A 24081-nucleotide genomic window follows, 5' to 3' on the forward strand; every position below is an offset into this window, starting at 1 on the left:
ATTTGATGGCTTTATATTATCATTTATATTCTACGGTTGCTTTGAGAAAGACACCACACATGATAAAAATCTAAAGTGATAAGTAAACTTAATGAAGTTTAAAGGGTAACTCCACTTTCATGGGAAAAAAAATAGCAAATTAAAAAAAATAAAAAAATAATATAGAATATATACAATTTCAAATCAAATCATATTGTTGATTGAACGTGTTTAACAACTTTTACCCCCTTCTTGCCCAGGCCAATTTTCAGCTGTCACGCTAATGCCCTGTACACGCGATCGGACATTCCGACGACAAAATCCGTCAGATTTTTTCCGATGGATTTTGGCCTAAACTTGTCTTGCATACACACGGTCGCACAAAGTTGTCGGAAAATCCGATCGTTCTGAATGTGTTGACGTAGAACACGTACGACGGGACTATAAAGAGGGCAGTAGCCAATAGCTTTCGTCTCGTAATTTATTCTGAGCATGCGTGGCACTTTGTCCATCGGGATTTAAACGATTGGATTTCGTTGTCGGAAAATTTTAGATCCAGCTCTCAAACTTTGTGTGTCGGAAAAAAAAGTCCGCTGGAGCTCACACACACGATCGGATTTTCCGACAACACGATCCGATCGCACATTTTCCATCGGAAAGTCTGACCGTACACACGATCGGATTTTCCAACAACAAATGTTGGATGTGAGCTTGTTGGTGGAAAGTCCGACCGTGTGTATGCTCCATCGAACATTTGTTGTCGGAATGTTGGCTAGCAGGTTCTCAAATTTTCCGCCTTGCTGATCGTATGTACACAAGTCCGTCGCACAAAAGTCCACACATGCTCGGCATCAAGTACGAGCCGGAAGCGCTTGGTCTTGTAAAACTAGCGCTCGTAGCGGAGATATCACATGACTATTAAACTTCCTTTTTTATCGGCTTTTGATAAAATACAAAACCGTTTTTCATAGTTTGTTATAAAGTTTTGCAAACAGGTAATTTTTCTCCTTCATTGATGGAGACAGAACTGATAGGGACTGATGAGGCACCACTGATAGGTGGCACTGATAGATGGCGCTGATAGGCACTGGTAGGCAGCACTGATAGGTGGCACCGATTGGGAGCACTGATTGGCAGCACTGGTGGGCACTTATTGGCAGCACTAGTGGGGACTGATTGGCAGCACTGGTGGGGACTGATTGGCAGCACTGGTGGGGACTGATTGGCAGCACTGGTGGGGACTGATTGGCAGCACTGGTGGGGACTGATTGGCAGCACTAGTGGTGACTGATTGGCAGCACTAGTGGAGACTGATTGGCAGTACTGGTGGTGACTGATTGGCAGCACTGGTGGGGACTGATTGGCAGCACTAGTGGGGATTGATTGGCAGCACTAGTGGGGACTGATTGGCAGTACTGGTGGTGACTGATTGGCAGCACTGGTGGTGACTGATTGGTAGCACTGGTGGGCACTGATTGGCAGCACTAGTGGGGACTGATTGGCAGCACTAGTGGGGACTGATTGGCAGTACTGGTGGTGACTGATTGGCAGCACTGGTGGTGACTGATTGGCAGCACTGGTGGGCACTGATTGGCAGCACTGGTGGGGACTGATTGGCAGCACTGGTGGGGACTGATTGGCAGCACTGGTGGTGACTGATTGGCCACACTAGTGGAGACTGATTGGCAGTACTGGTGGTGACTGATTGGCAGCACTGGTGGGCATTGATTGGCAGCAATAGTGGGGACTGATTGACAGCACTGGTGGGCACTGTTGGGACTGCACTGATAATCAGGACACTGAGCCTGGGATCACACTATAGCGATGCGGGAACCAGCGGGTGGCTGTTTTCGGGCAAATATCTCCTAAACCGTATAGGTTTAGGAGATATTTCTTGGACCTACAGGTAAGCCTTAATCTAGGCTTACCTGTAGGTCAAAGTTGGTTGTAAGGGTTTACAAACACTTTAAATTCTTCATAAAAAAATAAAAAAAATTAGCTACCCCTTAATTATCTCCAATTATCTCCAATCAGCCGGAGAATAAATTGCTGGTTGTGACTTTGTGACCCAAAGCTTATGGTTCCACGCCATAAAATGATACCGTATGTTTTAATAAGAATAAAAAAAAACTTCTGTTTTGCAACTATAAAATGATCGATGGAACAGCGAGCACGTGTTAGACACGCTCCTTATTTCACTGCAATAACCTATCTGTTCACCTGCATGATCCACGGCTAAACTGTCCTCCGCTCAGGCTGGATGACACCAAGGCACAGCTTTGTTGCATCATGTCTTCATAATAAACCCAACTGATGCAATATCACTAAAAGGAGACTGCATTATACCAGTGTATCTACAAGTTTACAAAGTTCTAAGAAATCTAAGAAGAAAAAAAAAAAAAAGCAATACAAGTTCATTGAGTTCAATCTGAAAAAGGCAGCACAAGTTCATGAAGTTCAATCTAAAAAAAAAAAAAAAAACAACAAAAAAAAAAAAAACACAATCATCCTAAAAAAAGGCTATCCTTGCAAAGGCCCAAATAACCTTTATAAACCTTTATAAACCCTGACAATGACCTTCTCTTTTTTGCTCCCATTTAGACTTTTAGCTCCCCTTCACACACCGGTGCAACTTGTCATGTGATCTGGAACTGTCAATGGAACCGTTCATATGAAAAAGGATTCCTGCACTACTTTTTACCGATTTAAAGCCAATAGCTTTCGTCTCGTAATTTATTCTGAGCATGCGTGGCACTTTGTCCATCGGGATTTAAACGATTGGATTTCATTGTCGGAAAATTTTAGATCCAGCTCTCAAACTTTGTGTGTCGGAAAAAAAAGTCCGCTGGAGCTCACACACACGATCGGATTTTCCGACAACACGATCCGATCGCACATTTTCCATCGGAAAGTCTGACCGTACACACGATCAGATTTTCCAACAACAAATGTTGGATGTGAGCTTGTTGGTGGAAAGTCCGACCGTGTGTATGCTCCATCGAACATTTGTTGTCGGAATGTTGGCTAGCAGGTTCTCAAATTTTCCGCCTTGCTGATCGTATGTACACAAGTCCGTCGCACAAAAGTCCACACATGCTCGGCATCAAGTACGAGCCGGAAGCGCTTGGTCTTGTAAAACTAGCGCTCGTAGCGGAGATATCACATGACTATTACACTTCCTTTTTTATCGGCTTTTGATAAAATACAAAACCGTTTTTCATAGTTTGTTATAAAGTTTTGCAAACAGGTAATTTTTCTCCTTCATTGATTGAGACAGAACTGATAGGGACTGATGAGGCACCACTGATAGGTGGCACTGATAGATGGCGCTGATAGGCACTGGTAGGCAGCACTGATAGGTGGCACCGATTGGGAGCACTGATTGGCAGCACTGGTGGGCACTTATTGGCAGCACTGGTGGGAACTGATTGGCAGCACTGGTGGGGACTGATTGGCAGCACTGGTGGGGACTGATTGGCAGCACTGGTGGGGACTGATTGGCAGCACTAGTGGTGACTGATTGGCAGCACTAGTGGGGACTGATTGGCAGTACTGGTGGTGACTGATTGGCAGCACTGGTGGGGACTGATTGGCAGCACTAGTGGGGACTGATTGGCAGCACTAGTGGGGACTGATTGGCAGTACTGGTGGTGACTGATTGGCAGCACTGGTGGTGACTGATTGGTAGCACTGGTGGGCACTGATTGGCAGCACTAGTGGGGACTGATTGGCAGCACTAGTGGGGACTGATTGGCAGTACTGGTGGTGACTGATTGGCAGCACTGGTGGTGACTGATTGGTAGCACTGGTGGGCACTGATTGGCAGCACTAGTGGGGACTGATTGGCAGCACTAGTGGGGACTGATTGGCAGTACTGGTGGTGACTGATTGGCAGCACTGGTGGTGACTGATTGGCAGCACTGGTGGGCACTGATTGGCAGCACTGGTGGGGACTGATTGGCAGCACTGGTGGGGACTGATTGGCAGCACTGGTGGTGACTGATTGGCCACACTAGTGGAGACTGATTGGCAGTACTGGTGGTGACTGATTGGCAGCACTGGTGGGCATTGATTGGCAGCAATAGTGGGGACTGATTGACAGCACTGGTGGGCACTGTTGGGACTGCACTGATAATCAGGACACTGAGCCTGGGATCACACTATAGCGATGCGGGAACCAGCGGGTGGCTGTTTTCGGGCAAATATCTCCTAAACCGTATAGGTTTAGGAGATATTTCTTGGACCTACAGGTAAGCCTTAATCTAGGCTTACCTGTAGGTCAAAGTTGGTTGTAAGGGTTTACAACCACTTTAAATTCTTCATAAAAAAATAAAAAAAATTAGCTACCCCTTAATTATCTCCAATTATCTCCAATCAGCCGGAGAATAAATTGCTGGTTGTGACTTTGTGACCCAAAGCTTATGGTTCCACGCCATAAAATGATACCGTATGTTTTAATAAGAATAAAAAAAAACTTCTGTTTTGCAACTATAAAATGATCGATGGAACAGCGAGCACGTGTTAGACACGCTCCTTATTTCACTGCAATAACCTATCTGTTCACCTGCATGATCCACGGCTAAACTGTCCTCCGCTCAGGCTGGATGACACCAAGGCACAGCTTTGTTGCATCATGTCTTCATAATAAACCCAACTGATGCAATATCACTAAAAGGAGACTGCATTATACCAGTGTATCTACAAGTTTACAAAGTTCTAAGAAATCTAAGAAGAAAAAAAAAAAAAAGCAATACAAGTTCATTGAGTTCAATCTGAAAAAAGCAGCACAAGTTCATGAAGTTCAATCTAAAAAAAAGAAAAAAAACAACAAAAAAACAAAAAACACAATCATCCTAAAAAAAGGCTATCCTTGCAAAGGCCCAAATAACCTTTATAAACCTTTATAAACCCTGACAATGACCTTCTCTTATTTGCTCCCATTTAGACTTTTAGCTCCCCTTCACACACCGGTGCAACTTGTCATGTGATCTGGAACTGTCAATGGAACCGTTCATATGAAAAAGGATTCCTGCACTACTTTTTACCGATTTAAAGCGGTGTTCCACCCTAAAGTGGAACTTCAGCTCATCGGAACCCCCCCCCTCCTCCGGTGTCACAGTTGGCACCTTTCAGGGGGGAGGGGGGGTGCAGATACCTGTCTAAGACAGGTATTTGCACCCACTTCTGGGCATAGACTCCCAACGGAGTCTATGCCTCTTCCTGTCCTGCCGCGCTGTCTGCTGGGAAACACACGGGTCCCAGAGACAGCGCGGACCATTCCCATTGCGCTGCGCGATTCGCGCATGCGCAGTAGGGAACCAGGAAGTGAAGCCGCAACGCTTCACTTCCTGATTCCCTCACTGAGAATGGCGGCGGCAGCAGCCGAGAGCCGAGCGATCGATCGATCTCGGCTGCCAACATCGCTGGACCCCGGGACAGGTAAGTGTCCATTTATTAAAAGTCAGCAGCTGTAGTATTTATAGCTGCTGGCTTTTAATATTTTTTTTTCCAGTGGACTCCCTGTTTAATTGCAACTTGCATAGACTTCTGTTAACCACTTAAAGTGGAGATCCACCCAAAAGTGGAACTTCCGCTCATTTGTCTCCTCTCCCCCTCCGGTGCCACAATTGGCACCTTTCTGGGGGGAGGGGGGACAGGATTGCTGTCAAAGTTTCCTCTTCCAGGAGTCCGGGCCACGGCCCTTAACATCACCGCGGGGCTCCCTCCTCCTCTCCCTGTCGCCGGGTCAGTAGTTAGCCCAATTTTTTTTTATATATTGTGAAAGATAATGTTACAGTAAAATTGATATCCAACATGTCATGCTTCAAAATTGCGCCCGCACGTGGAATGGCAACAAACTTTTACCGTTACAAATCTCCATAGGTGACGTTTAAAAAATTCTACAGGTTACCAGTTTTGAGTTACAGAGGAGGTCTAGGGCTGGAATTATTGCTCTCGCTCTAACAATCCCGGCGACACCTCACATGTGTGGTTTGAACACTGTTTTCATATGCGGGCGCTACTCATGTATGCGTTCGCTTCTGCATACGAGCTTGGCAGGATGGGGCACGTTTATATAAATGTTTTTCTTATTTATTTTACCTTTTATTTTTTATTTTTACACTTTTTTTAAAACAAAAATGTAAACATCCCTTGTAATAGAAAAGAAAAGCATGACAGGACCTCCTAAATATGAGATCTGGGGTCAAATGCAATAAAAAAAATTAAATGTAATGTGGAAAAAAAAAAAAGTGTCCCTATAATATTTAGAGTTATGGGCGGAAGTGACGTTTTGAAGTCGCTTCCGCCCTGCAATGATATGGAGACAGGTGGGGGCCATCTTCCCCTCACTCGTCTTCATGCCCAACAGGGAGAAGAACCCAATCGCCTCCGCTGCTACCGTCGGTCCCGGTAAGCAGCGGAGAGCACCGGAGCGTGGTGGGAGGGGGGCCCTCTCCCGCTGCTGATAAGAGACAAATTTGCGCAGAGACCTCTTTTATCTGAAAGCTGACCACCCACTGAAGAAGAGTATACTGGGGTTATGGCAACTAGCTAGGGCAGAGCACATTACTGTGGGATGGGGGGGTTAAGAATGATGTGAAGTTGGGCAGAGCACACATGCGATCAGATTCTGGTCCGAACAGAAAAAAGGGTCCTGTGCGTGTTTGGACCACATGCGGTGCGATATCAGCCATATTATCTGTATGGCTGACATCGCACCGCACAGACATCGCATATAATGTGAACAGCAGTGGCGCTGCGAATTACATGCGATGTCTGCCATTGCAATAGTGTGAACCGGCACTAACACTGATACTCTCATGCAGAGGTAAGAAAAAATACCCATAGCATAATACAGTGCCTTGGGAAAGTATTCGGCCCCCTTGAACTTTTCAACCTTTTGCCACATTTCAGGCTTCAAACATAAAGATATAAAAATTTTATTTTTTGTGAAGAATCACCAACAAGTGGGACACAATTGTGAAGTGGAACGAAATCTATTGGATATTTTAAACTTTTTTAGCAAATAAAAAACTGAAAAGTGGTGCGTGCAAAATTATTCGGCCCCTTTACTTTCAGTGCAGCAAACTCACTCCAGAAGTTCAGCGAGGATCTCTGAATGATCCAATGTTGTCCTAAATGACTGATGGTGATAAATAGAATCCACCTGTGTGTAATCAAGTCTCTGTATAAATGCACCTGCTCTGTGATAGTCTCAGGGTTCTGTTGAAAGCGCAGAGAGCATCATGAAGACCAAGGAACACACCAGGCAGGTCCGTAATACTGTTGTGGAGAAGTTTAAAGCCGGATTTGGATACAAAAAGATTTCCCAAGCTTTAAACATCCCAAGGAGCACTGTGCAAGTGATCATTTTGAAATGGAAGGAGTATCAGACCACTGCAAATCTACCAAGACCTGGCCGTCCCTCTAAACTTTCAGCTCAGACAAGGAGAAGACTGATCAGAGATGCAGCCAAGAGGCCCATGATCACTCTGGATGAACTGCAGAGAACTACAGCTGAGGTGGGAGAGTCTGTCCATAGGACAACAATCAGTCGTACACTGCACAAATCTGGCCTTTATAGAAGAGTGGCAAGAAGAAAGCCATTTCTCAAAGATATCCATAAAAAGTCTCCTCTAAAGTTTGCCACAAGCCACCTGGGAGACACACCAAACATGTGGAAGAAGGTGCTCTGGTCAGATGAAACCAAAATCCAACTTTTTGCCCACAATGCAAAACGATATGTTTGGCGTAAAAGCAACACAGCTCATCACCCTCAACACACCATCCCCACTGTCAAACATGGCGGTGGCAGCATCATGGTTTGGGCCTGCTTTTCTTCAGCAGGGACAGGGAAGATGGTTAAAATTGAGGGGAAGATGGATGCAGCCAAATACAGGACCATTCTGGATGAAAACCTGTTGGGAGTCTGCAAAAGACCTGAAACTGGGACGGAGATTTATCTTCCAACAAGACAATGATCCCAAACATACAGCAAAATCTACAAAGGAATGGTTCACAAATAAACATATCCAGGTGTTAGAATGGCCAAGTCAAAGTCCAGACCTGAATCCAATCGAGAATCTGTGGAAAGAGCTGAAAACTGCTGTTCACAAACGCTCTCCATCCAACCTCACTGAGCTCGAGCTGTTTTGCAAGGAAGAATGGGCAAGAATTTCAGTCTCTCGATGTGCAAAACTGATAGAGACATACCCCAAGCGACTTGCAGCTGTAATCGCAGCAAAAGGGGGCTCTACAAAGTATTAACACAAGGGGGCCGAATAATTTTGCACGCCCTACTTTTCAGTTTTTTATTAGTTAAAAAAGTTTCAAAAATCCAATAGATTTCGTTCCACTTCACAATTGTGTCCCACTTGTTGGTGATTCTTCACAAAAAATAAAAATGTTATATCTTTATGTTTGAAGCCTGAAATGTGGCAAAAGGTTGAAAAGGTAAAGGGGGCCGAATACTTTCGCAAGGCACTGTACCATTTGAAATACTTTAATCAAACCCCTTTTCAGGAAATACACTTGCAATGTAAACAATAACACCAGACAATGTATCAATCTGACATCCATCTGCGTCCAGGAGCGAAGAGATACCAGGCGGCGTCTCCTACCTCACACTATAATGCTCACTAGCGAGCACCCGTCCCAATCAGCATGATGACGTCACTAACTGGCAGTCACCTGGCCCAATACTGACGCGTTTCGTCACCAACGACATCATCTGAGGGTGTGGCCAAACAACGTGACGTGCCAAATATATATACAGCTCTAGTCCCAGCCAATTGGCTCTATCTGAGCTTCGCTAGTGGACAGCCGCCATGGTAACTCCCAATAGGCTCACACTTACTAGTTAACTATGGACAGACACGTCTAAATCGATCTGTCAATGCCCTGAAGGCACAGGCTGAAATTACACATAGAGTCCGTAAACCACGGTATTCTAGGGTATAATTTATCACATACTAATCCATCCATTTTCATTAATCAAAATATCTAGAAAAAATATATAAATATAAATACTAATAATATGATAACTAAAAAATCAGGATAAAATACATTACTACTAATTATCAATATAGCTCAATAAAAATCTCAATACAACTCCCACAAGGGTCTATGGGTATCCAAAATTCATTAGAACGGAGAAGATGCCATAACAATCCCCAATGTGAATCTTGCTCATTGCAGAGTGGTTGTGGTGTCTCTCCATTTACTTTCTTACTGCTCCCTCTAAGCGCAGCCATATGGGGATATACACATGCTGCTGCTACCTTGCTTTGCATAGAGGCACATTGAAAGATAAATGTTTCCTTCAGTGGCCCTGATTCTTAAAGCGGAGTTCCACCCTAAAGTAGAACTTCCTCTCATCGGAACCCTCCCTCCCTCCGGTGCCACAGTTGCCACCTTTCAAGGGGGGGGTGCAGATACCTGTCTAAGACAGGTATTTGCACCCACTTCCAGGCATAGACTCCCACGGGAGTCTATGCCTCTTCCTGTCCCGCTGCACTGTCTGCTGGGACACCTTAGACCACCAGGGAAATGCCAATCAGTGGCCAGGCAGCTGCCAATCAGTGCCAATGAAAAATGCCATACTGGGCCAGTGCCACCAGTGATGCCTATCAGTGAAATCTATCAGTGCCAGCCAACAAGGCCCATCAATGCCTATCAGTGCCACCTTTCAGTGCCCAGCAGTGCCGTTTATCAGTGCCACCCATAAGTACTCATCAGTGTAGCCTTTCAGTGCCCATCAGTGTCGCCCATCAGTGCCACCTATGAGTGCCCATCAGTGCCGCCTATCAATGTCCATCAATGTCCATCATTGCCGCATATCAGTACCACCTATCAGTGCTGCCTATCAGTGCCCATCGTCGGTGCCCATGAGTGCCACATCATCAGTGCCATCTCATTGTGCCATCTCAACCCCCCCAGTCAGTCAGTCAGTAGGTCACCAGCCCCACACTTACCCCATCTAGGTTACTGACAGCGCTTCCTCCGGGCGCTGGCTTCCCCTGCTTCTCCTCCCTCCTCCTCCTCGGCGGCCAATAGGATCGCTTCTCCTCTTGGCCAATCGAGTGATGGGTCTCAGGACCTGCTTCCTGATTGGCCGGGAGGGGAATCAGGATGACAATAGTGAATATTAACTCACTAATGTCACACAACTGGGTGGGCTTGGGGCGCACAGCCCACCCTTTTGTGATGCCAATTAGAGCCTCAGGCTCTAATCATGTGCTTCTAAAAACAAAACAAAAAACACATTGAAATACATGCGTCCGGCGCCCTATATGTATATTAGGGGCCGGGTACATGCATTAGGTGGGCTGCGTCCCATATGGAAGAGCCGCCACAGGGTGCAACTCTAGTTAAAATAATACAATTTGTAGATTTTTGGAGAAAATCGCACTGTTGCTGTATATTTTGACATATCAGTTACTAAAAAGTCCACTTTTATATGTGTCCTCAATATGGCAGATCCCCCCCTCCGCCACTAGGAAGCCAGGACACTCATAAAGGCCTCTTTTACAACAGGGTTATATACACCGCTAATCATAGCAAAGCCAAACTGGCTGGCTTAATGATTAAAATATTCTTTAAACAAAGGAGCTCAGTCCTTCCACAGTCTCCCCGCACAGCGACATGTACTATTAACACCAGCAATTAATTCACTCATTACTTTAATTCTGTACATTTTGTCTTCAAGCAGATAAGACGCCTCTATTTTCCCCTTTAATTAAATCATTCCCCTGCAAATACAAAGTGCAGGTTGTGCGAGTCTCAGAGACATACTTGTATTTTTATGTCATTTTTTTAGAACACAAATTTGTATTTATAAATTGAATTTGTAATTAATGATTGCTTCTACCAAGTCAGAATATTTGTGTGATTTTAAGACCCCTTTCACACTGCGGGTGTTTTTCAGGCGCTACAGCGCTAAAAATAGCGACCTGCATAGCGCCGGAAAAAAAGAGGCTCCATTCACTCCAGTGTGAAAACACGAGGGCTTTCACACTGGAGCGGCGCGCTGGCAGGGCATCACAAAAAGTCCTGCCAGCAGCTTCTTTGGAGCGGTGAAGGAGCGATGAACTCACCGCTCCTCTGCCGCTGCTCCCCATTGAAATCAATGGGGCAACGCTGTGATACCACCGGCAAAACACCGCTCCGGCGGTATTTTGCAGTCAGATTTAACCCCTTTTCAGCCGCTAGCGGGGGAGGTTAAAACCGCCCTGCTAGCGACCGAATAGCGCCACTAAAATGATGGTAACATTAAGACCCCTTTCATACCACACCGCCCATAGCGTGGGCGGTAAAACGCCGCTATTTTTATTTGCGGCGCCTTTCGGCCGCTAGCGCTTTTACCCCCGCTAGCGGCCCGAGAAAGGGTTAAAACCACCAGCAATACACCGCAATAGCCGGCGGTATTACAGCGCTGCCCCATTGATTTCAATGGGAAGCAGCGGTGGAGGAGGGGTAAACACACCGCTCCTTCACCGCTCCAAAGAAGCTGCTGGCAGGACTTTTCCCTGACGTCCCGCCAGCGCACCGCTGTAGTGTGAAAGCCCTCGGGCTTTCACACTACAGACAATGGTGCAGCCTTTTCAGGGCGTATTGCAGGCGCTATTTATAACGCTATAGCGCCTGCAAAACGCCCTTGTGTGAAAGGGGTCTTATACAGCGATCAATGCAATTAAAAATGCAGTGATTACTGTGTAAATGAGACTGGCACTGAAGCAGTTAACCACTAGGTAGCGCTGTAGGGGGTTAAGTGTGTCCTAGGGAGTGATTCTAATTGTGGGGGGGGGCTGTGTGTGACATGACACTGATCACCGCTCCTGATTACAGGGAGCAGAGATCAGTGTCCTGTCACTAGGCAGAACGGGGTAAATGCTTGTTTACATCAGCATTTCCCCGTTCTTCCTCTCCATGAGACGATCGCGGGTATCCCCGTGGACATTGAGTCCGTGGGACCCGCGGTCGGACACACGGCGGGCACGTGCGTGCCTGCTATCCAAGCCTCTTGAGATCATGTACAATGACATGATTTCGCGCAGTGGAGCCAACCTGCCGCAGTAAAACTGCGGTGGCTGGTCTGCAAGCGGTTACAAAAAAATAATTATTTGGGTGTTCAGAATTAACCTCAACTTAACCGACACTGGCCAAACTTGGTCTAGGAGTCTTGACTTATGTGATCTCTAGTCATGAAAGGGTTGAGGAGTAATTAATAGGCACACACATATATATTTCTATCTATCTATCTATCTATCTATCTATCTATCTATCTATCTATATAGTATGTTAGTTCATTTGAAAAAGTAAACGTACACCATAAGGAACTTCCGGAGGGGAGAGAGCCAACAGTGGAACAGACGGCGGTGGATTACACAGCGCCAAACCCTGCTAAATTAATAAACGCTTTGGAGCGGGCAATCAATGGAGACGAGCTGCCTTTATCTGCTCCCTAATAACTAATGATTGGTCTACAAACACAGATAGTCACCCAGTTTATATAACTGTTTACACAGCGTTATCTGGATCAGTGCGTGCGGGCGGGTCATAGTGCAGTACCAGTGGAGGGGAAATTTGCTGCCCGAGTCAATATTATTGTTAGGTGTGAGTCTAACCGGCATAAAAAAAGAAGCCACACAAGCTCAGCCGCGGCCATTGTGTGCGATCGCTGTGGAGAAATGAGGATTCGGATTTTGTGTTTACTCGACGCAAATTTGACAAATATTTTGCTAGATCTTTTTTTTTTTTACGTGGACCAACTCTCCTGCCTCTCACGGGAACATATAATGAGAGTGTGTGTACAGTCACCTGTTCTGTCAATAAATGATTAAAGAGGACCTGTTATCATAGACGAGGGAAGCAGCCATGTTGTGGCACTTCAGACGAATATGAAAGGGTTGAGTTATATTATTATTATTATTATTATTATTATTATACAGGATTTATATAGCGCTGACAGTTTACGCAGTGCTTTACAACTTTAGGGTAGACATTACAACACAATACAATTCAAGACAGGAGGAACAGAGGGCCCTGCTCGTTAGGAGCTTACAATCTAGGAGTTATAAATTTATCAGGAATGCATTTTCCATACAGCTAGTAAAAAAAAAAAAAATAGTTGAATCTGTCTTTATATTAGCTCCATGTAATCACCTGTACAACACTGAGCCTGGTGAAGGAAGGTCAGCTGTGTGAGCCAATCAGAGATCTATTGCTTTGCACAGACACCGACATTCACACTGGGAAAATGGTTACAGGAGGAGGGAACACAGGGAAAAACTTGTCAAAGTATTGCTGTTCCTTCACTGTCCAATCAGCATACTCTGTTCCTCCACTGCCCAATCCATAAAATCTGCTCCTTCGCTGTCCAATCAGCATGCTCTGTTCTTCCATTGCCCAATCCATAAAATCTGCTCCTTCACTGTCCAATCAGCATGCTCTGTTCCTCCATTGCCCAATCCATAAAATCTGCTCCTTCACTGTCCAATCAGCATGCTCTGTTCCTCCATTGTCCAATCCATAAAATCTGCTCCTTCACTGTCCAACCAGCATGCTCTGTTCCTCCATTGTCCAATCCATAAAATCTGCTCCTTCACTGTCCAACCAGCATGCTCTGTTCCTCCATTGTCCAATCCATAAAATCTGCTCCTTCACTGTCCAAACAGCATGCTCTGTTCCTCCATTGTCCAATCCATAAAATCTGCTCATTCACTGTCCAATCAGCATGCTCTGTTCTTCCATTGTCCAATCCATAAAATCTGCTCCTTCACTGTCCAATCAGCATGCTCTGTTCCTCCATTGTCCAATCCATAAAATCTGCTCCTTCACTGTCCAATCAGCATGCTCTGTTCTTCCATTGTCCAATCCATAAAATCTGCTCTTCACTGTCCAATCAGCATGCTCTGTTCTTCCATTGTCCAATCCATAAAATCTGCTCCTTCACTGTAGAAATCAGCATGCTCTGTTCCTCCATTGCCCAATCAATAAAATCTGCTCCTTCACTGTCCAAAAAGCATGTTCTGTTCCTTCACTGTCCAATCAGTAAGAACTGCTCCTTCACTGTCCAATCAGCAGGCTCTAGTCTTACACTGTCCAATCTGCAGGATCTTCTCCTTCACTGTCCAATCAGCAGGCTCTGCTTCTTCACTGCCCAATCAGCAGGCTCTGTTCCTTCACTGTCCAATCAGCAGGCTCTGTTCGTTCACTGCCCAATCAGTGGGATCTGTTGCTTTGCAGTTTAATCAGTAGGCTCTGCTCCTTCATTGTCTAATCAGCAAGCTCTGCTCCTTTATTGTCCAATCCAGGCTTTCTCAACCTTTTAACCCTAAAGGAACCCTGAAAATAATTTTCATGTCTTGAGGAACCCTTACTAAAACCAAATTATCAGGGCTCAATAGGAACAATGCTCCTTATATCAGTGGTCAATAGGAAGAATGTCCCCCTTAAAGACAGCTAAAAAGATATTTGGTGTCATGCTGCTGGCTTTGCTAAGTGGTACTGAACCCTGAACTCTGTAGGCATCATCAAATAGGTGGTTCGTCAGCCACAGCTCAAGGAACCCCTAGCAACCTTTGAAGGAACCCCAAGGTTCCACAGAACCCTGGTTGAGATTGGCTCTCTGCTTTTTAACTGTCCAATCAGCAGGCTCTGCTCCTTTACTGTAAACTCAGCAGGCTTTGCTCCTTCGCTGTCCACTCAGCAGGCTCTGCTCATTCACTGTCCAATCAGCAGGCTCTGCTTATTCACTGTCCAATCAGCAGGCTCTACTCCTTCTCTGTCCAATCAGCAGGCTCTGCTCCTTTGCTGTCTAATCAGCAGACTCTGCTCCTTCACTGTCCAATCAGCAGACTCTGTTCCTTCACTGTCCAATCAGCAGGCTCTGTTCCTTCGCTGTCCAATCAGCAGGCTCTGCTCCTTCGCGGTCCAATCAGCAGGCTTTGTTCCCTCACTGCCCAATCAGTAAGATCTGCTCATTCACTGCCCAATCAGCAGGCTCTGCGCCTTCTTCACTGTTCACTCAGTAGGGTGGGGAAGTTGAAATGACCAAGGAAGCAAAGCTTCAATAAGCAGTCATTTATTTTCCCTTAAATTGTATTTTAAAGCGGAGGTCCACCCTAAAATGGACCTTCCGCTCATTGGAATCCTCCCCCCCTCCGGCGCCATAATTGGCACCTTTCAGGGGGGAGGGGGTGCAGGTACCTGTACAGTACAGGTATCTGCACCCACTTCCGGCGTAAATTCTGCAGAAGGTACGCCCCTTTCCGCAGAATCTACGCCCCTTTCCGAAAGTCCCCCGCTGCCTGCTGGGAAACACACGGATCCCAGAGACAACGGGGACCACCCTTATTGCGCAGCACGACTCGCGCATGCGCAGTAGGGAACCGGGAAATGAAGCCGAAAAGGCTCCACTTCCTGATTTCCATACCCAAGATGGCGGCGGCAGCACCCGAGAGACGATCGAGAGATCGGCTTCGGGTGACGACATCGCGGGCGCGCTGGGCGGGTAAGTGTCACTATTTTAAAAGTCAGCAGCTGCAGTATTTGTAGCTGCTGGCTTTAAAAAAAAAAAAAAACGGCGGACTCCCGCTTTAAGGCAAGACTGGTTTAATATTGTATAGAAGGGAATAAATAGAGCACCAATCTGTGTCCCATTGAAACTTCCTTCCAATTTTCCAGAATGTTCTTAAAAAAAAAAAAAAAAAAAAAAAAGGTAAAACAATAAGGCAGCAGCAGTTCTAAGGCCTCCAATCTGCAATTTATTGCATTATTATTCTTGAGTTTATCCTTCAAAACCAATTAAGGCCACACATTTGAAATTAACCAATGTGTTTAATTATAAACTCAATAATAAGTGGATATAGTCAAAATATCCTCAATGATACAGTTTACATAAATACATATCATCTACTCTGTAAATAACACTCAGCCTAGCAATTTAGATATTTTTTATAGTGATTATTTCCTATACAGTATTTAGATTTATTTAGTAGGTCTTGGAGGACACCTGAAGCTCTCATTGTATGCATTTCCATTATCCAGCAAGAAAAAAAACCTGGCAGGTGTTCTAATCCCTCACCACTTTATTTAAAACAAAAAAAAAAGTTTTGTCTTCAGTTATAATTTAACTTAAAAAAATAATTGAATGGAGAAAATCCTGTTTAATTCTATATAAGATGTAATGTGAGCACACAGGTAGCATTTAATGGGAAGTGACAGTCACATACGGGTCATAGAGAGAGCCACAAGCTGAACCATCTGGAGTTCTGCTTTGACATACCTATGTAAACTACCTGCCAGCAAGTGGTTGTTATAAGATCATGGCTGCAGCTAAAGGTACCATTTTTTTTTCAGGCAGCGATCAGCTGTTTTCAATCACTTTTACAGCGCTGAGAAGGGCGCTCCCCCAACTCGCCTGTGATAAAACCCAGGCTCTCCAGCTAATCCGGAGAACCTGGGACCATGGTAAGTGACCAGGCTGGTTTCCTACAGAGGAGATGGAGGAACATCCGTTTCCCCCATCTCCTCTGTGAACAGGGCCATCTTTAAGGCAGGACAAAAGGGGCAGCTGCCCTGGGCCCTGTCATTGTTGTGGGGCCCAAAGCAGCTGCCTCATACTTGCCAACTATCCCAGTTTAAATTCCCTTGTCCCTTGAAGTTTTAGTCCTGTGCTGTGTCCCAATATCTCAGTGTGAAGTGCTGGTACTAATGCTGCCCAGCTCTGCCCTATTGTTGTGTACAGATGACTCACCTGCAGACCCTATGTTTACAGAATTCATAAGTAAATAGCTGCATCAGGCGGCATTGATATATAAATAAAGGCAGCATGCATATGTATATCATGCCCCACTGCAGTGAGGAGATGATGTGCTGTAACCTCTAGCAACCAATCAGTGAGCAGTATTACTGTACAGTAATCTCTAGCAACCAATTAACAAGCAGAAATAATTTGCTGTAACCTCTAGCAACTAATCAGTGAGCTGTAATGTGTGTTGTAACCTCTAGCAACCAACCAGTGAGCAGTATTACTGTACAATAATCTCTAGCAACTAATTAACAAGCAGAAATAATTTGCTGTAACCTCTTGCAACTAATCAGTGAGCTGTAATGTGTGTTGTAACCTCTAGCAACCAGTCACTAAGCAGTAATTATATGCTGCAGCCGCTGGCAACCAATCGCAATTGCTGCCTGATCTGATCCGGTAAACGGATTTTAAGTCTAGCTGCTATTTATTGTATGTCTCAAAGCAGGTGGAGAGTGAAATTGCATGGGGGGGGGGGGGGGGGGGGGCACCCAAGACATTTTTTTCCCAGGGTCCAATCACTATTAAAGACGGCCCTGTCTGTGAGGAAGGAACCCAGAATCGACAATGCTTTCCTCATTAAGGTTTCAGAGCTGTCATTCACTTTGCTGTTACAATTTGTGCTTGGTTAGTTGCTTTGGAGGGAAGGGGAAACATCAAGGGTCTAATAACCCCATGATGTCCCCATAAGGAGGACCTGTCACTTTTCAAAGCTATCAGAAGGGGGCTTGTTAGCCCCTTTGTGATAGCAATAAAGTTCAATAGACGTAAAAAATATAAATGAAATTAAATACAATAATTTTAAATAAACAAGTAAAAGTGTCCCAATTCCCCCCCCCCCCACATAAATGCACACATAGGTCTGGCATACATATGTTCACAGTGATTGCACCACACATGAGGTATCGCAGTGAGAGCAATAATTCTAGGGCCATAACTCATGACTAACTCTAAACTGATAGCCTGTAAAGCAGGGGTCCAAAACTGGCAGCCCTCCAGCTGTTGCGAAACTACAAGTCCCATGAGGCATTGCAAAGCTGACAGTTACAAGCATGACTCCAATAGGCAGAGGCATGATGAGACTTGTAGTTTCACAAAAGATGGAGGGCCGCCAGTTTGAGACCCCTGCTGTAGGGCCCCTTTCACACCGAAGTGGTTTTCAGGCACTACATCGCTAAAAATAGCGCCTGAAAAAAACGGCCCTTTTCACTCCAGTGTGAAAGCCGGAGGGCTTTCATGCTGGAGCGGTGCGCTGGCAGGTAGGTGAAAAAAGTCCTGCTAGCCGCATCTTTGGAGCGGTGTATTCACCGCTCCTAAACCGCTCCTACCCATTGAAATCAATGGGGCAGTACGGCTATACCGCCGGCAGCGGCACTTTGCGGGAGGTTTTAACCCTTTTTCGGCCGCTAGCGGGGGTTAAAACCGCCCCGCTAGCGGCCGCATATCGCCGGTAAAAATAGCGGTGCTTTACCGCCAACGCCCGCACCGCCCCAGTGTGAAAGGGGCCTAAAGGCTTTTCAAGTGTTGCTGATGGAGAATTATAGGTACTGTAGTTTGTCGACCATTTGTCGGATTAGTGCAATTTTAAATCTTGACATGTATTATATTGTGTCTGTGTCCAGTAAAATTCATTTGATTCTATTTTATTTATTTATTTATTTTGGATTTGATAAACGGCTGTGCAGATATCGTGTGGCATGAAAATAGAAACAGCTTCCATTTTATTCTACAGGGCCTCTGCTTTCAGAAAATATACAGTATTTGGGGGTTCTAGGTAATTTTCTGGCAACAAATGCTGATTTTAAGATGTGTGTTATGATTGTAATGTAATGATTGGTCCCGGACAGCAAGTGGCTGGCCATCACCGATGTGAACTGGTACATTGTGGATCTGTATAGTAATGCTGACATTTCTTGTCCTGCAGCATCTAACCAGCCTGGTCTTATGGGGAAATGCAGACGGCCTCGTACAGCCTTCACTAGTCAGCAGCTGCTGGAGCTGGAGAACCAATTCAAGCTCAACAAATATCTGTCACGGCCAAAGCGCTTTGAGGTGGCCACGTCTCTTATGCTGACAGAGACACAGGTGGGTGACACATGCGGATTTATGCAATAAAGAGGACCTGTCATGAATGATTAAAGTGTTACTAAACCCACAACAGTAAAATCAGTCTGCATATGCAGTAAAGCATGTTTGTTATACTCACTGTGGAATCTAAGGGGTTAATCCTGAACATTGTGTAAAAAAGGCTGTTTGATCCTGTCTTCTCTGATCCTCCCCCCTTTTTTTTACTGTCCCCGATCCATCTGCTGATAGAACAGAGCCTTGGGAACACTCGGCACATGCTCAGATTGGTATGTATTGCTAGAGAGCTTTATTTCTTCTTTTTTTTTCTTGGGGGGGGGGGGGGGGGCAGGGTGCATGTGATCAGCACAGGGCCAATCAGCACTGCCCAGACAGAGGGCCATGGATTCACCAGCCTCATAGAACAGTCAGAGCAGAATAAAAAATCCGCCTACAAGCTTTAACCAGACACTGATAGAAGTCACAAGACTGTTATATACTGCTGATGAGAAAAGGTATTTAGCGGTTTATATTTCCTAAAATAATTGTATTTCCGTGTTCTGTGTACTGTGGGAGGCCAGATATAGTGAATGCAGGATCCTGGGTTTAGTAACACTTCGACTATAATGCACACAAAGTTATTTTATAAATCAGAATGTTTGGTTTATGAAACTGGTTATGAAACTGAACTTGAAAATCTTACTATTATAATGGAAATATGGCTTCTCCTTGGTGTCCCATAGTCACATAGCGCATACCTCCCAACTGTCCCTGATTTGGAGCAATGTCCCTCTGTCCCTCTTTCCTCCTCATTTGTCCCTCATTTTGATCTCATCTATATAGATGTATATAAAATGCACTTTTTATCTTTCAAAAAGTGTTTTCCAGAGCTAAACCTTTCATCCGATTTCTAAATTGCTGCATTTTTAAATTCCAAAAGCCAATATAAAGGAATAGCAGTGGTAAAAAAAAAGCCCTTGTTGGTTTAACCAATCTTGTTTTTTTGTACAAGTCTCATTTAAGAGGGCGTGGCCAGGGGTGTGTCCTATGCCTGCCTACTTTTGCTGATAGGTGTCCCTCATTCCCATCTCAAAAAGTTGGGAGGTATGACATAGCGTTTGGTAGGGGATTTTCCAAGGACTGGTCTTCAGGCAGAGCTGGACCATCAGCAGCTTTGCCTAAAAAATCTCCTGATATCAATCCCCAAACATTCCTTACTATTTAGCTAAAGGATGTCTGGGCAAGAATCTGAATAATTAGTCCTAAATTATTTTAAGCCACTAAAAAAAAGAAAGCAGGTAGGTGGACTGTTTATAAAGGGCCTTGTGTTTTTAGCATGTGCATTAGGCAGTGCAGATCACAGTAAAAAAAACACAGAGCCAATCAGAGTGGCTCTGTGCCTTGTGATTGCTGTGAACCAATCTCAGTGATCACAAGTATAAACAATGTAAACAAGCCCTCCCTTTTCACCTCTGGCAGCAATTGCTTCTCTTCTGTAAGTAATAACACTACTTCTATTGACTGACAATGAAAAGGCGACACACTTACCACAGAGTAGGTACACTGACCACAAAAAGGACACACAGAGCAGCAAGCGGGCACTAACTATGCTTAAAACTAACTATGCTTAAAACTAACCCCCCCCCCCCCCCTTCCTGCTACCTATCCTGCTTAACCTGTTTAAAAAAGATATGTATACCTACCTTCTTTTTTTTTTTAGTCTGCTGAAGTGATCCCACAGCTCCTAGCCAGGGGGCACCCCACACTGGCTGGGAATTCCGGGAGCGGTGCGTCACCCATAGGCTCCTATGTCCCAGCCATTGTGGCATTCCCCTCTCCTCTGCAGCAGCCTCTCACTAACACAGGGGAGACGGAGCTCTGGGATCACATGACCGGACCAGAGCAGACTAAAAAAGAAGTAAGCATATAGATGTTTCTACACAGGTTAGGTAGGATGGGTAGCAGGAGGAGAGGGACATACATCATTGACAAACATTTAAAGGGGCATTCCTATGGGAGGCACACATTTCTGATCACTGAAATCTGCAAGCTGATCTGTGCATCTATATAAAGTCCTGACCCCTGTACTCTATATGCACTGACCCCCGAAGGAGCTGCTGGTTTGATTGGGCTTACCGTTACCTTCTTTGCCTCGATTTACGTCTAGGGGTTCCCGCTTAAAGGGACTTTGTTGTAGAACATGTAGGAATAAGTCTCTGCCACAGACGTTGTAGAACATGTAAGAAACTAGAACTTGTAGAACACTCGTGTGATACCTGGATCTTTCAGCCGGTTCGGCTATACCCACAAGACTGGATTCACTTAGGTCATTCAGCCTTACCAGGCTCTTGCTAAGAAGCCAACCTTTGAGTGGCCTTCTTCTAAAGAGTCCTCCCCTGGATAGCTAAAAAGTTGCTGAGCCTCTCCACAACCGGAGACGGCACCGGACCACCTCTGAATCCTTTCCTTAGTTTCCTTGCCTCGGGCTAGCCAGCCCAGAGACATAAAGTCGGGTGGATCCGCACCCCAGGCCATAGCCTTCCTGGGGGCTTCTCAGGAGGACCAGGCCCATGGAGTCAGAACATACTTCTGGACCGGAACCCCAAACCATGTGACATCTGCACCTTAAGTACCCTTAAAGTGGTTTTAAACCCTCACAACCAACTTTGACCTACAGGTAAGCCTATATTGAGGCTTACCTGTAGGTCCAAGAAATATCTCCTAAACCTACACTGTTTAGGAGATATTTGCCGATAGACAGGCACCGCTGTCTAGGGCGCATGCACTGAGCGCGCCGCTGTCAACAGCGATATGCCGCGAGTGGCGGCTCCCGTGCACATGCCCTGGAGTGACATCATCGTGGCTTCGCCAAATGACAGCGGCGGAGCAGCGAGACCCACCGAGAAGATGGACGCTCCGGACTACAGGGGACAGCGGTGACTTTGCTGGCTCCTGTGTCAGGTAAGTGACACATAATGGATGACTATGCGATGCATAGTAGTCCATTATGCTTTACCTTTGCAGGGAAACAAAGAGGAAGTAAACTCATCAGGGTTTACTTCCTCTTTAAGTTCTTTAGTTGCAACCAAGACCCATTTTTTTGCTGTTCAAGGGCATGTGTGCCCTCTTGTGGCCAATACTGAAAATTCTATTCCCCCCCCCCCCAAAAAATGTTCTAAACTAAAAAAAAGTTTTTCTTGGTTTTTCAAGAATGGAGATGATAATTCCTAACACTGTTTGAAGAAAATGTTTTTGAATTGTTGAGGACTGGACTGTTGGCTTTGTAACATTGGTCTGATTTCTCTACCCAGGTAAAGATCTGGTTTCAGAACCGCAGAATGAAGTGGAAGAGGAGTCGTAAGGGGAAAGAGCAGGTGCTGTCCAACCACAGCGACAGGAAGAGGTCAGAGGGCATAGCACCCAGCAAGGATGCCCAGGATGATGAGGAGGAGGAGGAGGAGGAGGAGGAAGAAGAGGAAGAAGACGTAGACTTCCAAGGGTCAGAGAGAGACACAAACATCTTACGACACAACGGCCAGCTCCGCTACAGCCCAGAGTCTTTTTGCTCCGAGGAAGAGAGTGGGGCTCTGCCCTCCCCATAAGATACAGACTGAGGGACTGTGGGCAATATGCAGCCCAAAGTTTATTTATTTATCATGGACCGCAATATTCCACAGAGATGTGGAGACCGGAGATAATAATTTATATGTATTTAACTAATTATTGGTAGGGGTCTCAGTGGGAATGGGTGGGGATGGGTTATAAGTGGGTTCATGGGGTACCTGCAATAAAGTGAAATAACCTGGTTTGGCCTTCTGAAAATAAAGTCTGTTGGGTTTTCGGCATTCTGTCCACCAACCGATGCTTTTTTTTTATCAATAAGAAAGTGAATTAACCTGTGCAAGCCCATCAACTGTTTTACATTGTTCTTCTGGCTCTTCTTTGTTGCTGTGGGCCACTATGCATGGATTGTGTAACTAAGGCTTCACATTGTGATGTGATGATTGATGAGGTTCCAATATAATGTCCAGGATATACTATATAGAAGGATAAGGGCGCCATATATCAAAAATAAGTCCAGGAAAAAAAGTTTATTTCTCACAACTAAAAATTCAGAAGATAAAGCCAACGAGTTTCGGGCGTTCACACATCCCCCTTCATCAGGGCTTGTATGTTGGCAATGTTTTAAAATACTGGACTACTGAAGATTTATAATAACACATGGGTTGCCTATCAATGTTAGGCTCAGTTCACACTTGTGCGATGCGGGAAGCCCTGCAAATCCAGTGTGGGTTTCCGCATCGCACCTCAATCACCGGCGGTTCACAATGCCCTCTGCACTAGAATAGGATCGCATGGGTGATTACTGTCCAAATTCACAGTTCGCACTGTGATCTGCGAACCAATATGGGGGTGTTAAGTTTGTATTGACACTCCCATCGGTTCTCAGATCACAGTGCGAACTGTGAATTTGGACAGGAATCACCCATGCGATCCTATTCTAATGCGGACAAAAAAAGGGTCCTGCATGAGATTGGTCCAAATGCGATGCAAATTCAGCCACACAATCTGTATGGCTGAATTCGCATCGCACAGACATCGCATGTGATCGGTACAGCAGTGCAATGCGAATCACATGCGATGTCTAGAGTTGCCACCTCATTCCTTTTAAAGCTGAACACATATTAATTACACAGGTTCTGTGGCTAATTGAATACAGGGAAGGCACTAAGTGAGTTTAATTACCACCTTAATCAGCCATAGAACCTGTGTAATTAATATGTGTTCGGGTTTAAAGGTGGCAACCCTAGCGATGTCTGACATCGCTATAGTGTGAACCGGCCTTAAATCTTCAGTTGTCCAGTCTTTTCAAACTTGCCAATACACAACAAGCCTTGAAGAAGGGGATGTGTGAACCTCGGAACATGTTGGCTTTAACTTCTGAAAGTTTTTTTCTGAGAAACAAGGTTTTTTCTTGACTTATTTGTGATCTGTCATGCTTTTATCCTTATCTATATATCTTTTATCTATATATCCTTTGGACTGCCCCGGGGACTGCAAAAACACCTTGGCTGTCAAATAACAGCCTCAAAGAGCCTACCATATATACTCAAGTATAAGCCGACTTTTTCAGCACATTTTCTATGCTGAAAAAGCCCCCTTCGACTTATACTCAGCCGTGATAGACGGAACACTGAACACTGATACAATGCTGGGAAACAGAATCA

At 45.2% G+C, this 24081-nt stretch overlaps 1 protein-coding gene across 1 annotated transcript in view; it reads left to right on the forward strand.

The window, feature by feature from the left end:
• LOC143923913 (homeobox protein Hox-A4a-like) overlaps positions 1 to 22711 on the forward strand; it is a 67101-nt gene extending 44390 nt beyond the window's left edge. The window contains exons 2-3 of the mRNA XM_077447861.1: positions 18714 to 18874; positions 22165 to 22711. Of these exons, the coding sequence (XP_077303987.1) occupies positions 18714 to 18874; positions 22165 to 22455 (452 nt within the window). The 3' untranslated portion in view covers positions 22456 to 22711. The remainder of the gene's footprint in view (positions 1 to 18713; positions 18875 to 22164) is intronic.
• Positions 22712 to 24081: the final 1370 nt, after the last annotated feature.

Source organism: Lithobates pipiens, unplaced genomic scaffold (assembly GCF_037356315.1).
Source record: "Lithobates pipiens isolate NorthernLeopardFrog02 unplaced genomic scaffold, aLitPip1_a1.2 Scaffold_22, whole genome shotgun sequence".
NCBI lineage: Eukaryota > Metazoa > Chordata > Amphibia > Anura > Ranidae > Lithobates > Lithobates pipiens.